General features: G+C 33.5%; 1 protein-coding gene across 3 annotated transcripts in view; it reads right to left on the reverse strand.

Annotated features, from left to right (window-relative positions):
- The window catches only part of LOC100879510 (uncharacterized), a 42098-nt gene extending 27067 nt beyond the window's left edge, over positions 1-15031 (reverse strand). Inside the window, exons 1-5 of one of the 3 annotated variants that reach the window (XM_076539002.1) lie at positions 14727-15031; positions 13915-14080; positions 5443-5661; positions 3432-3470; positions 1486-1732 (exon numbers count right to left, since the gene is read on the reverse strand). In XM_076539002.1, coding sequence (XP_076395117.1) covers positions 1486-1732; positions 3432-3470; positions 5443-5661; positions 13915-14080; positions 14727-14733 — 678 coding nt within the window. In that variant the 5' untranslated portion in view covers positions 14734-15031. Of the gene's footprint in view, positions 1-1485; positions 1733-3431; positions 3471-5442; positions 5662-13914; positions 14183-14726 lie in introns of all 3 variants that reach the window. The other 2 variants (XM_076538998.1, XM_076539008.1) reach the window with 2 other exon arrangements.
- Positions 15032-15400: the final 369 nt, after the last annotated feature.

A 15400-nucleotide genomic window follows, 5' to 3' on the forward strand; every position in this document is an offset into this window, starting at 1 on the left:
ATAATATAATGTATCAAATTTTTAAGTAATATTATGTATCAAATTTTTAAGTAACACAATGCATCAAAGCAATGTATCAAATTTTTATCCCGAATCGCAAACTTTTTCGTCCAGCAAGCACAGTGATTTATACGTGTAGTTTGAAGTAAGCGAAAGAGGATAATTAACTGTAGTGTCCATTTTAGCGAAACCTTGGCGGCGGCCATTACAGCGCGGGACATGTTTCAAAATGGTATCACGTAGTTCGGTAATTTAGCAACAGTGCCAGAAATGAGTGGAACAGGACCGTTATTGATCTTGTTGCTAAACGCGTAGCTCTATTGTAAACGAAGAAGTAGCTTGCGCGAACTTTTCAACGACACAGATGAAAATTTACGGACTTAAAGGAGAACGACTTTAATCAAACCTAACGCAGTTACGCGCCACTGAGGAAGCACCTATCACCTGGTACGACATGTGGTAAACTAAAGACACATGAAATAAAGGTACATCATCGTTAGATATAAGTATATTTCTATTAGGTGAGAATTTCTGACTCTTGCTGGATTTGGAGAGGTGGAGAGTTGGGGCGGGAAGTTAGGAGGTATGGGAATTGAGGGATTTGGTTTGGAAATTTGGAGATTTGAGAATTGGGGGATTTGGAAATTGGAAGATGTGGGAATTGGGGGATTTGGTTTGGAAATTTGGAGATTTGAGAATTGGGGGATTTGGAAATTGGGAGATGTGGGAATTGGGGGATTTGGGAATTGGAAGATTTGAGAATTGGGGGATTTGGGAATTAGAGGATTTGGGAATTGGAGGATTTGGGAATTGGGGGATGTGGGAATTGGGGGATTTGGGAATTAGAGGATTTGGGAATTGGAAGATTTGAGAATTGAGGGATTTGGGAATTAGAGGATTTGGGAATTGGAGGCTTTGGGAATTGGAAGATGTGAGAATTGGGGGATGTGGGAATTGGGGGATGTGGGAATTGGGGGATGTGGGAATTGGGGGATTTGGGAATTTGGAGATTTGAGAATTGGAGGATTTGGGAATTTGAAGACTTGAGAATTGGGGGATTTGGAAATTTGAAAATTTGAAAATTTGGGAATTGAGGGATTGGGAAATTTGGAGATTTGAAAATTGAGGGATTTAGGAATTGAGAGATTTAGAAATTTAAAGATTTGAGAATTGAGAGATTTGAAAATTTGAAGATTTGAGAGCTGAGAAATTTAGATTGAAAATCCTAAGATCCAAAAATTCAGAAATCCACCTTAAAAATCCTAATCCCAACCCAAAATCCCAAAACCCAAAAGCACAACACTACCAACAAAAGGTCAAGATCGTCCATAAATATAAAATGAAAGTCAGTTTCAATCTCCACCGCATTAAGAGCCACTCGCCAAAGATTCCACAGGGAATCGGTTTTGGCTCGGAATGTAACAGGAACCATACCGATGGAAATTAACGTGGCAGCAGAATCGATGCACATAAATAATAACTCACCTTGTGTCGTGGAACCGCCGGCATGCTGCTGGTCCTTCCACGATATTGCCTTGGTCCTGGACCACGAGATCCTGATGACGAGCCAGCTGGTCCAGCTGGACTTGTGGGACTCGGGCCAGCTGGACTTGCTCCTGGACTCAAGTGCGACGAGGACGACACTGCTCCTGGACTAATGGCCGGTGTCCTGGTGGGACTCCTCGGTGAAGGTGACAAATGACCCCATGGACCGGCTTCTGCTTGTAGAAACCTATTGTTCCCGAATAGAATTCTCTTGTTAACGTCACATATGTACGGATGTGAAGCTTGATCTTATTCTAGCGTTTTCTGAAGGGGATACAAATTGATATTAAAATTGGTTTGTCAACGTTTGAGGATTGGAATGTCACTTTTTATGGTTGCTGAGGATTTTAGGTTTTATGGTTTAGATAGTATTGCTACGTTTTACAGGTTGATTGTACAGGTTGATTTTATATTTTATGGTTTAGATAGTGTTGCTGTGTTTTACAGGTTGGTCTCTTTTGTAATTTAAGCACTGTTGTGTTTTGTAATTTGATAGTATTGCCTTGCTTTTCAAATTTCAGAGTTTTGTTATATTCTTTAATGTAGAAGTGTTGCTATGTTTTACTGTTTGAAAGTAGTGTTGGGTTTGAAAGTAGTGATGGGTTTGAAAGTAGTGATGGGTATGAAAGTAGTGTTGGGTTTGAAAGTTTAATAGTATTGCTTTGTTTTAAAATTTGAAAGTTCTGTTATATTTTGTAATATGTAAGTATTACAGTTCAAAATATAATGTGGAATGTAATGTGTACATATAATATGGAAGTTTTGCAGTTTGAAAGTACTGTTGCATTTTATAATTTGAAAGTAGTGATGCGTCTTATAATTTGGAAGTACTCTTGCATCTTATATTATGAAAATACTGTTATGTCTTACAGTTTGAATGTACTGTTGCATTTCATAATTTCAATATACTATTGTGTTTTATAATTTGAATGTACTGTTGCATTTTATAATTTCAATGTACTGTAGTGTTTTACAATTTAAAGGTACTGTCATGTCTTACAGTTTGAATGTACTATTGTATTTTATAATATGAATGTACTGTAATGTTTTACAATTTGAAGGTACTGTCATGTCTTACAGTTTGAATGTACTGTTGCATTTTATGCTTTGAATGTACTGCTGTATTTTATAATTTCAATGTACTGTTGTATTTTATAATTTGAATGTACTGTTGCGTTTTTTAATTTCAATATACTGTTGCATTTTATAATTTCAATGTGCTGATGTATTTTATAATTTCAATGTACTGTCGTGTCTTACAATTTGAAAGTACTGTAACATTTTATAATTTGAAAGCACTGTTGCATTTTACAAAACGAAAGCTCAGTAGCGTTTTAAAATTTAAAGACACTGTAGCATCTTAGAACTAGAAGGTGTCGCAAGATTTTAGAATTTAAAATTACTGCTGCATTTTACAATTGCATTAATAATGTAAAAGAAACTAAAGCGTATCTCTACAAATCTGTGCAGCTACATTACATTTCAGAGTTTAATAATGAAGCAGTATCTGAATTCATTAATTCGAGTAAGTACGAACATTAAAATGGATGACCATAAATTCGAGTGAACGAAAAAAAAGAATAGGAAAGGAACTGGCAATGTATTTTAATAAAATTATAGGGGTACTAGAGTTTATTAACTAAAGGGGTAAAAAGAAATAAATATTAAAGTTGAACTTTTTACCAAAAAAGGAAGAATATAAAAATTAGCTCGATAAAGATAAATGGTGTCAATATTTTATAAAGTTGCCAGATAATTTAAATCCCTTTCAAACTGGAAAGTAATTAAAAAAGCAATTACGAACGATGGCAGTAGTATTGCCGTGTAAAAAGTTCAAACTAAAAAACAGCGTCGAGTGGGAGAATAATTGGATTCAAGAACTTAACTGTACGATACTGTGATGCAAAAAGGGTCCCACTAGTTTCCTTAAGAAAAGAAAAACAGACTTTGTATTCAAAGCTTGTCCCGGGAGGGTAAATCATTTTAATATTTTCTTTTTTTTCTCGTTGGACTCTTCTCGGAAGTTCGTTTCTGAAATTCAGTATTTAATGATAAAATATTGATCTTTCGATACCCACGCAATTTCGAATCACTCCTTTAAAAGGGGCACTTTAATTAAAAACTCTTGTTCATCGACAATTTCAGCGTTGTTTCGTTCAAATAACTGTCTGTTCCGAAATAAATAACCATTGGTTTATAAATCATTCGAGTGTTATTTTTATATCCGTATTTAAAATATTTTTAATAAATTCAGTTTGTAATGAGTTTAATTTGCACGTTCGTGTTATTATACGATTTATTCGAAATATCTTTTCGTTTGATTAAGATTAATGTACTTTTTTAAGGTACTTTTAAAAGAACAATCATTTGAAGCAACAATAAAAAATGTTGTTTTTAAGTGAGTTTAAACATTGATTAACATTAATATTCTTTTAAAAGAACAATCATTTGAAGAAACAATAAATATGTTGTTTTTTAATGAATTTAAACATTGATTAAGATTAATATTTTCTTAAATGAACAATCATTTAAAGAAACACTAAATATTTTGTTTTTAAATGAATTTAAACATTGATTAAGATTAATATTTTCTTAAAAGAACAATCATTTAAATAAACAATAAATATGTTTTTTTTAAACGAATTTACACATTGATTAAGATTAATATTCTTTTAAAAAAGAACAACTACTTAAATAGACAATAAATATTATAATAAATGAACATTATAATATATTCACAATAAACAATGAACATGAAATAAACAATAATAAAGTATGGCGTTTTAAAACTGATAAACTATTTAAAAATTAGTTGAACCAACATTAGTTGTGTTTCTCAGAAATTGGATTTAGAATATTAAATAATAAAGTGATTATATGAAAATTGAAAGGGTGAAGGGAAGAGATAAAATCGTGATGTGAAAATGAAAAGTTAGGATGAATTATTTACATTCATATTAAATGGAATAATACAAGAGTAGAACAGTAGGTTAGTTAAATAATAAAATATTAAAATAGTAGAATAATAAAATAGTAAAATAGAAAAACATTAAAATAATAAAACAGTAAAACAATAAATTAGTAAAACAACAAAGCAGCAGAATAATAAAACAGTAAAACAATAAATTAGTAAAACAACAAAACAACAGAATAATAAAACAGTAAAACAATAAATTAGTAAAACAACAAACCAGTTCAACAATAAAACAATGAAACAGTACATCACTCAAATACCAAAAACTTAAAAACACTAAAATGATAACAAAATAAAGCAGTGAAATCTTAAGTAAAATTCAGAATAACAATAAAGTAACACTAAATGCAGTCCTAAAACGGTAAAATTTACTCGAATAATAAAAATAAGGGCCAATGACCACAGCAGTCGAGGCCCAAACGACAAAATCAATCAATCAATCAATAAAGATAATGCACGAATTACTGCGACCAGTCCGCACAGTTACCGCGACCAGTACAGTCATCGCGACCAATCCGAACAGTTACCGCGGGAGGTGCACTTTTTCGAACTTCCTCCAATCAAATCTTAAAAACTTGAACACTCGAATACTTGAATACTTGAACCAAATCTTGAATACCCTATCTAACTACCCAAACTCGAATATGCATTAATCCCAGCAGTAATAAGAACCATATCACGAATTTATCTAACAAATAAGTTACCTGTGCAGATCTGGAGTCATCGCGACCAATCCGAACAGTTACCGCGGGAGGTGCACTTTTTCGAACTTCCTCCAATCAAATCTTAAAAACTTGAACACTCGAATACTTGAATACTTGAACCAAATCTTGAATACCCTATCTAACTACCCAAACTCGAATATGCATCAATCCCAGCAGTAATAAGAACCATATCACGAATTTATCTAACAAATAAGTTACCTGTGCAGATCTGGAGTGGGTCTCGCGACAGCTATACTAGAACTGCGTCGTCTGGAAGGAGTCGGTGATTTCGGACCGTCAGAAGTCGCGTGACCTTGTGACGATCCTGTTAATGAGCTGCGATGCAAACGAACTTCGACCTCGCTGCTTCTTCTCTGAAAAGCCCTCTTGCTCCATCGTCTGCTCTTCGAATCGGAGTTCGAGCCCTCCTGTTGTTGCCTAAAATGGACAACGATGAGTTAGCACGAAACGTATTGGTTCTTTATTTTCTTCGGTAACCGGAAATTTTGAACAGGCTCTCTCTCGAGAATACAAGTATCTATTTATTATTTGATCAAAAGAGAAAGCTTAGTTGTTAAAATTTATCGTCGAGACAGCACGTTTCGCGAGTCAGATACTCCGAGAGATAAAATCAAGAAACGACATTGTTCGTAAGAGATTGGATGGGAATGTTGGTTTTGGTGATATTAGTCGGACTCGGAGAAGAGAACTTCGCTCGTTATGTGCTCTAGTTTGTGTTACTTCTTCTGTTGATATTTCCGGGGCTCGAGGTTATTGGTATATTACAGTAATTAATCGCGAAATTACACGGGAAATTTTGCGGGGTGGGCAAATTCGATGGAATTAAGGAATTTGGAAGTTCGGGTATTTGGAAATGGGGGACTTAGAAATTTGAAATTTCTAGATTTAAATTTGGGAGTTCGAATATTTAGAAATGGGAGATTTGTAAATTTGGGAATTAGTAAATTTCCGAATTTGCAAAATTTTAAATTTGTATAATTCCAAACCCCTAAATTTCCAAATTTGAAATTTTGTAATTTTTAAATTTGATATTCTCAAATTTCCAAACTTGAAATCCGTAAATTTCTAAAGAACGACATTCTAAATTTCTTGAATTTCTCTTTGATTCCTACTCCCAATAATCTAAAATCATGAAGTTCCTAAATTTCCTAAAAATTAAAAATTTCTAAATTACCTACCACTGTACCCCAGTGGCAATATATCGAGAGTCCACTGTACCCATAAAATTAAACTCAGATAGAAAAGTAATAAATTAAACCGACGATTTTATCGTGAAAGAAAATGTCAGCGCAAGGACAGGTTCATAAATATTCTGTAACAATAAATTGAACAGCGCTGACCAATTACATAAATTCTAGTCAATTTATTGGAACAAATCAAACGACAGAAGCGGCCATTTCCGTTAGCAATTACGGTGCAATTATTTCTGGCAGAGCCATAATTATAATTCTGCAAGATCCCGATAGGAAGTCGATACCGTCTAGAATCCAGAGAGAAAATGGAATCCTTTTAATCGTTTCACGACTGCTCTTGCCATCTCTTAATCCATGGTTGTAAATCGCTTGTTCTATCGGACGCGCGTAGACAATTATGTACAATTAAAGACGTAGAATTTACAGGCAGTTTCCTTTATTGAATCTTGTCGTCAACTAATTTTATTTATTGCTTCTACTTTTACGATTGTTATATAGGACATAGTTCTGTATAAGATGTTCTAAAGTTGGACCTTTAAATTGTTTTTGTTAATATGAAAAACAAACTTTAAATATTTTTAAACAATCATGCACTTTAAAATACTTAAATACTTTACATATTTTAAATATTTAAAAAAATTCTATAATAATAAAAGTCTAAAATTGTACAATTTTTAACTTGCAAAAAAATTGTACAGTTTCAATGTTACAAAATTGTGAAATTCAAAAGTTACAAAAATTTAAATAACCATGTACTTTGAAATACTTAAATAATTTACATGGTTCAAATATTTAAAAAAATTCTATAATAATAAAAATCTAAAATTGTACAATTTTTAATTTGCAAAAAAGTTGTACACTTTTAATGTTACAAAATTATGAAGTTCCAAAGTCTCAAAAATTTTAATGACCAAGTACTTTGAAATACTTGAACACTTTATACAAGACTTTATACTTAAAGTACATTTTTATACAATATTTTGTCACGAATAAAGAAGATTCGAACAAGAAACATCTCCATATTTAAACGTCCCATATATTAACGCTTAACCCCTTAACCTACAATTTTCTAGGCAGCTGCGTCATCACAGCTCACTAATTCTTGCTACAACGTGAAGACAAATAAAGAAAATTGAAAAGTTCAGCACATTTTATATTTGACGATTCTTGATTTTGTAGACTGTAATTAGAATTGAATCCAAAATATATTTGCAATAAAAATATGAGTCTGGTGTGTCACATATGAACTGTAAGGTGCGTCACGAGTGACACGATATTGCAAGGGGTTAACTTAGAAAACTAGCATCGACACTTTCAACTATCATCCAGACTTACTACACAGCAAAATCTATATCCTAAAATATTAAAAAATGACAAAAATATTAAATATCGAAATATCTGCAATAAGTTATGATCCACACATCAGTTGATCCAAACGACTAAAACGTATCACGGTCGCCACATTATCGGCAACGTTTGGTATGAATGAAACGAGGGCGCGAAACGGGTAGCGATAAATGGAGTGGACAAAGAACATTAGAATTTTATCGCGAAATCACATTTCGCCGGTATCCGAATTCGTACAAGTGTGGGACACGTGCAATACTCTTCGGACGACCTTTCATGCGGAACGAAGCCACCTCGAGTGGAAGACTCTCAGATTCGGGTTTACAGTGTAAAGCGATTTCATGGTAGCTGAATGCGCGACAGATAAATCTTTAAGATACCAGCCGGAATAGAATGGAGTTATCGACCAACCCCTAATTTAATTGAGTAACTCGGCCAAGGATCCCGATTGATACTTCAATTCTCTGTTAATTAACGCCTGTTATTCTTTCTTTATTCAATGACTTTCGCTACGTGAGACCCTTCAAATTATACTGAGAAACTTGCCACGATTATTTATTTTTTAATTTTTTTCACTGTCGCTTTTCGGTGGTTAAGGGGTAATAAATTAAGGGGTTAACCCTTGATTTATTGGTCAGAATTAACAAATCGTAGTTACAATATTAATTACTTACAATATTAAACGCTAAATTCCCATCTCGCTAAATTCCCATCTCGCTAAATTCCCATCTCTCTAAATTCCCGTCTCCCTAAATTCCCATCTTCCAAAATTCCCGTCTCCCTAAATTCCCATCTTCCAAAATTCCCATCTCCCAAAATTCCCATCTTCCAAAATTCCCATCTCCCAAAATTCCCATCTCTCTAAATTCCCATCTCCCAAAATTCCCATCTCCCAAAATTCCCATCTCTCTAAATTCTCATCGCCCTAAATTCCCATCTCGCTAAATTCCCATCTCTCTAAATTCCCATCTCTCTAAATTCCCACATCCCTAAATTCCCACATTCCTAAATTCTCATCTCCCAAAATTCCCATCTCTCTAAATTCCCATCTCCCTAAATTCCCATCTCTCTAAATTCCCATCTCCCAAAATTCCCATCTCCCTAAATTCCCATCTCCCTAAATTCCCATCTCCCAAAATTCCCATCTCCCAAAATTCCCATCTCCCAAAATTCCCACATCCCTAAATTCCCATCTCTCTAAATGCCCACATCCCTAAATTCCCAGCTCCCTAAATTCCCATCTTCCTAAATACAATATTAATTATTTACAATATTAAACATAACTTACAATATTAAAACAGACAAAGAAAGCTGAAATTTTATATCAATTTTATATTATACAACTGTCTTTAAATTATTGGACTCCAAAATTCGAGTAAAATTGATCACAGCAGAACAAGTGCGTCAAACTCGTCGAAATAGTGCAAGGTCGAGATTGTTACGATTAATTGGAGTTCAACGAGTATTGATTATTTTAATTATTGTACGAATTAAATTGTAAACGACTGTTCTTAAAATACGAATTTTGTGGTGAGGTTACGTCACATGTGTGACCGATTTTGTAGGTTAGGTTTCAGGATCGAACTTTCTTGGAACAGTTTCTTTTTATCGGTTGTAAGAATTGAACGTTGAATATTAAATTTTATCGAAATTCATTTTCGAAGGATACATCGGAGGCGAAGCATGCGTCATGTTGTTTATACGGGACAGTGAGCATGAAAGAGGAAAGAAATAAAGTTGCAGTACTTCAGATAAACATAGTAAATAGTGTTTTGTTATAGGAATTTGTTGTTACAAATTGTTTTTATTTTGTTAAGTCTGTGAAAAGTCGATTATGAAATACAGGGTGTATTAAAAAATAGACATATGTACACTTTGAAGTGATGTACAAAAATAAATAAATAAAGAATAAAACATGAACTAGTATAACTTTTGGTATTAATTCATTATTACCAAAAATATTATCCCAAAAAAGTACACTAACAAATACTAGTATATTAACAAAATATATTAATAAAAAATATTAATGAAAAATAAAATATGAACTAATGCATCTTAATTCATTATTTCCAAAAGTATGAACATCTCAAAAAAAATATATTAACAAATAATAGAATATTAACAAAAAATACTAACAAAAAATAAAATATGAACTACTGCATTAATTCAGTCCTTCCAAAAATATCCCCAAAAAGTATACTAACTAATTTTACATATGAAAATAAAAAACCTCGATAAAAGAACAAAGATGCATTTCAAACCCGTTAATTTTATACGCAACAGCCCAATAAAATAAAGCAACGTTAAACAATATTACAATATCACGTATGCAAATCCGTTTTTATGACTTAACTTTATTGAATCTCCTGCATTCTCTTTACTTTCACATATGTCAATTTAACTGCACCGAATAAATTCGATAAACATATAAATCATAATTGCACTTGACATTACTTTATCCCATTTTTATTTACATAATTCAATATATACATTCTGTAAATGAAATGTTCATACGGACATGCTTATATGCCGAGGATTTGTAATTATTCACCGTGGGAATTAAATCGGGTATCAGCACGAAAGCATGAAATTATTCACAAGTTCCATCCGAACAGAAATTACATATTATATCTTCACATTTGCGCTCCGCCATTTATACATATAATATGTAGTCTTCATCGTTCACCTGCGATAACATACACTGTTCGCGAATACATTTCGCTTAATAAAATTACGAAACGGTTCATATTTTACAGCCAATGTATTCTGGTTTATGTGTACATACATATATGTGCTCTTTGGAGGAACGTTTTGTATTTTGGTGAATGATGGACTTTGTGGATGGGGAAATAAATAGGGGAACTATTTACAAGATTTTTTAACGGTATTATTTGTGTACTTCAGTTCTCAAGTTTCTAGATTCTTATATTCTATATCTTTTAATCCCTATATTTCCAAGTCCCTCAATTCCCATCTCGCTAAATTCTCATCTCTTTAAATTCCCATCTCTCTAAATTCTCATCTCTCTAAATTCCCATCTCTCTAAATTCCCATCTCTCTAAATTCTCATCTCTCTAAATTCTCATCTCTCTAAATTCCCATCTCTCTGAATTCCCATCTTCCAAAATTCCCATCTCCCAAAATTCCCATCTCCCAAAATTCCCATCTCTCTAAATTCCCATCTCTCTAAATTCCCATCTCCCTAAATTCCCATCTCTCTAAATTCCCATCTCTCTAAATTCCCATCTCTCTAAATTCCCATCTCTCTAAATTCCCATCTCTCTAAATTCCCATCTCTCTAAATTCCCATCTCCCTAAATTCCCATCTTCCAAAATTCCCATCTCTCTAAATTCCCACATCCCTAAATTCCCATCTCTCAAAATTCCCACATCCCTAAATTCCCATCGCCTTAAATCTCAAATCCCTAAATTCCCAACCCCCTAAATTTCCATCTCCCTGAATTTCCAAATCCCTAAATTCCCCAAAATCCCTAACTTCCCAAAATTCCCTAATTCCCATGCCTCTGCCCCGAATTCCCTAAATTCCCTAAACGCAAAAATTTGCAAATTCTCCCTAAAATCCCAAATCACCCCAATTTCTAAATTTTCCCCAAATTCCCGAAAGTCCGATCGAAGTAAGCAGTGCAGTACAGTAATAATAAAGATGTCGTCACTTTTCTGCCAGAATAGAGCCTGCCTATAAGCGGAGTGTGAATGTGCCTGATTCTAAAATAAGCAAAATTTTCATTGCCTTCAAATAGTTACGTAATTGCCAAGGATTTAATTAGGACAAAAATGTTGAGCTCTCAACGGAGGTTACAAATCGGTGAACTTTGAACAGCGTTCTCCAATAATAGAAGTAAAAGGTATAATTATAACAGTTGAATCTCGGAGCTTAAAAGCATTTTCTTTCCTTCTATCTAGTTCATTAAATATTGATTTTCCCGTCGTTGTACAATTCATAGATTCAATATTTCTCTGTTATTAGTCTCGCATGATATCTATGACGTTTACCGATTTTAAAATATATTTCCTTTAAATTAATTTCGTTTCAAATATTTGCGAACGTTAGATGCAACTAACAAATTTTAATAAATGAAAATTGTTGTGATAAATAATGCAAGTTTTATTATCCTCTGCAAAGCACGTGATTTATGTGCAAGCTTCTACTGTTTTATCTTTACGCATTTTTTTTTTTAAAATATCATACCTTTTTTGTTGCATACTGCATCTGGAAATATTTACCAGATAAGCTTTTATGAATTGTTAACATGCTTACATTCACCAAAAGCGAAATATCGATTATTTCTGTATCTATAGGTTCTGGATTATTGCAAGTTTACAGACTTAAACCGTTGACCCATTACGCGAACTAGATCGCGATAACTCGGTTAAATTTATACGATAAATATTGCGGACGATAATTGCACGTATTAAAAATGTCCTATGAAAAAAATGGCTCACATGAAACACGATTTGTAGCAACGTTCGATTCATACATTGTACGCCTGTGCATCATTATTGTTCCTCATTAGCATTTAATGACGAAGAGAAGGCGAATAATTGAATGGAGGGCAGAAATTATTGCGCGGATGACGTTTTACCTCGTTTCACTCGATGTTCCTCAAAGACGCTTCAGTAATTTAGAGCTCTGTTTAACATCTCTTTAGTTCGAGTCTAAGCAATATATCTTACCGCACTGTGTGCAACTTCTCTGTTCGTGGTCTATTTGCGTTATATCTGTCTGGTACACCGTGTCCCATGAAACCTCATCAACCGATGGCACGTTACGTGGAACGTTCTCAACGTTATTCGCGATTTATTGTATATTACCCTCCTTAGTTAGGCAAAATGTCCTAATTAAAACGTCCAATTACTTGCTTTATTAATACACCTCCCACACATTCCACAACTTTAATTTATTAAAATCAAAGAAAATTCACTTTGGAAATTTAATCGAGAATAAAATCAGTCTCCTTAGTTTTTTTGCAGTAAATTAGGGGATGATTATGTCCACAGTCCATGAAAGAGGTTACATAACCTCAAAATTCAATATGTAACTTCAAAATTAATTTTTTAGAAATATAAAGAGCTTGGATATTTAATGAAGAATTAGTGACGATGCAAATATTTTATGAACTAGTTTAATTTATTTTTTGTTGAAAAAATTAATAAAGAGATTATGCAGTCTTTTTCGTCAAACGTTAAAACCTGAGTTGGTGCATTACAAGCACCATTTTGTTACACTTTTATGTCATGAAACTCACAAACAAAAAAACATGAGTTCCAAGTCAATAGTTGCTATAATTCCAATTATTTTACATGAAGAATACAAAGTGTTTACACAGTAATTTTTGTTGAAGTTCAACCCTTAAATTGACATATTACAAGTATTCTTTTGCAGTACTTTTATGTCATGAAAAAGTATGAGACTTATCAAGACATGCATTTCTATCGCATTACCTGCTATAATTAATATTTGCTTGCTTTGTACGAATAATAATGAGACGATTATACAGTCGTGTTTGTCAAGCTTCAAACTTTAAATCGATGTCCCGCAAGCGTTATTTCCTAATACTTTTATGTCATGAAACTGTGTTAAGCTTGTACAGATTCTGAAGAGCTTAACATGAATTTCATACTAGTTCATAACTCGCTATAATTGAAAATTACCCATTATGCATTCAAAATATTGGCCAACAGTTTATGTAGCTATTTTCGTTAAACTTCGAGCTTTACGTTGGTGTATCGCAAGTACTACTTTGCAACAGTTTTATGTCATGAATTTTACCATAAATCTTTACAAAATTATTTCGCAATAGTGATACTAAATAAAATTATTTATATTTACATCAATACACGTATTTTCCCTTCGTGTACATATGTTGTTATGTATAATGTATAATTTCACATCATTTTTTATAAATTATTTTATAAATTAATTTTCATAATGTTTTGTATATTATGTAAAATAATGGCTGCATCATCGCTACATCTCCAAATAAATAATTCATTTTGTATGAAAATATGCATCATGCAGGCAACTGCAAACAGGCGACGTATAAATAAGATGTTATTTTAAACGATAATTTAAAGACAAGTTAAATCCGTAACAAGTAGGTATATTTACCTAGGTATCAGTTTATCCTCAAGCATGCTGGGCAGATCGTTCGAATCTTCGTTGAGTGCGGCGAAAAATTCTTGAAAGTTATCGGGAAAGCTGCTAGGCGGACAGCTGTTCATGGAAACCCGATCAAGAAGCTCGCTGGAATTTTTCTCGATGGCTTCATGATGCCCTGACACGATTGACGTTTCCATATAGTACATATAAACCCCGAGACTCGAAGGCGATTACTTTAACCCTCGAACGACGGAGCTGGGTCAATCATGACCCGAACCTATAAAATATGTATAACGCTTCTAGAATTATCTTCTCAGATTTTTTCGAAATTTCAACGAGGAAATTTTATCTACGCGAGTAGAATAGACATTCGGAAAATTAACCCTTATGGTTGCGTTACAGAAACGGAAATATTTCATTACACAGAATTATTGATTACTACTGACATTATTGCGTTTCAATTAGTAATAATATTATTACGTTAATTACTAATATCCGTAGGCGTGGAAAATTCGAATATTCTAACAGAGGTGGAAATCGGATTTGAAATTTATTAATATTGCGAGCATTATTAATTTGAGCGGTATGTATCGATAATTAATACCGATTAGTAATTACGGATGTAATATTCGCTAGAGTTTTAACTCATTAATATTAGTACTCTAATTATTAATAATTTTCAATTTTATTTATGCTCGAATCACCCTAATTTTTAAATCATTCAAAAATCATTCATAAAATTGAAAAGAGAACAAATGTTCGATCAAGGGTCAATTTATCACCGAAAGTGACTCGTCGTTCGAGGGTTAATCATGCTTTACCGGACATCCGTTTTCCTTCATCCGCAAGGTTTCTAAAAGCAACAACAAAAAGAAATGGCCCGAACGAAAAATTCAACGTCTAAATGTATATAAATTTCACAACGGAGTTTGTTTATAAAACACTGAGTAGCACGTTTCACGTGGACGGCAAAATAATTCGGAAGATTTCCGGCATGGTTTCCTGCGGCTCGCGTGGGAAGAAATTCCGCGCGTTATCTCGCGGAGGAAATAAAGGAAAACTGTTTCGAGAGATTGTCGGAACGTCGTACGGTTCTGTCTCGACAAGACCTTGATGAAAACTGAAGCTCGCATGGTTGTTGCACGTCGTTCTAGCTTCAAGTGTGCTTGGCTTGCGCAAGCGTGCCAACTCACCCCCGAGGTCCCCCCGATACGAACAATATACGCGACAACCTGGTGAAAGTGACCATTTCTTTTCATTTTATCCTTCTATTTCCACCCCTGGTCACGTGCTTGCAGAGAAAGCAACCCTTTGCTATCCTCGTAAAAACTCACGGGATATTTAAGCAGAAACGCGTTGTTCACTTTCGGACTGCGCGTTTTGAGGGATGCTTTTGAATGGGGATCAAGACTTGATACATGCGGGTTTGCTGCGTAATACAGTTTTAGAAATATATTATCGCATGGTGAAATTTTTAAATTATTACTAGTTGAAA

The sequence above is a fragment of the Megachile rotundata genome, chromosome 2 (genome assembly GCF_050947335.1).
Source record: "Megachile rotundata isolate GNS110a chromosome 2, iyMegRotu1, whole genome shotgun sequence".
NCBI lineage: Eukaryota > Metazoa > Arthropoda > Insecta > Hymenoptera > Megachilidae > Megachile > Megachile rotundata.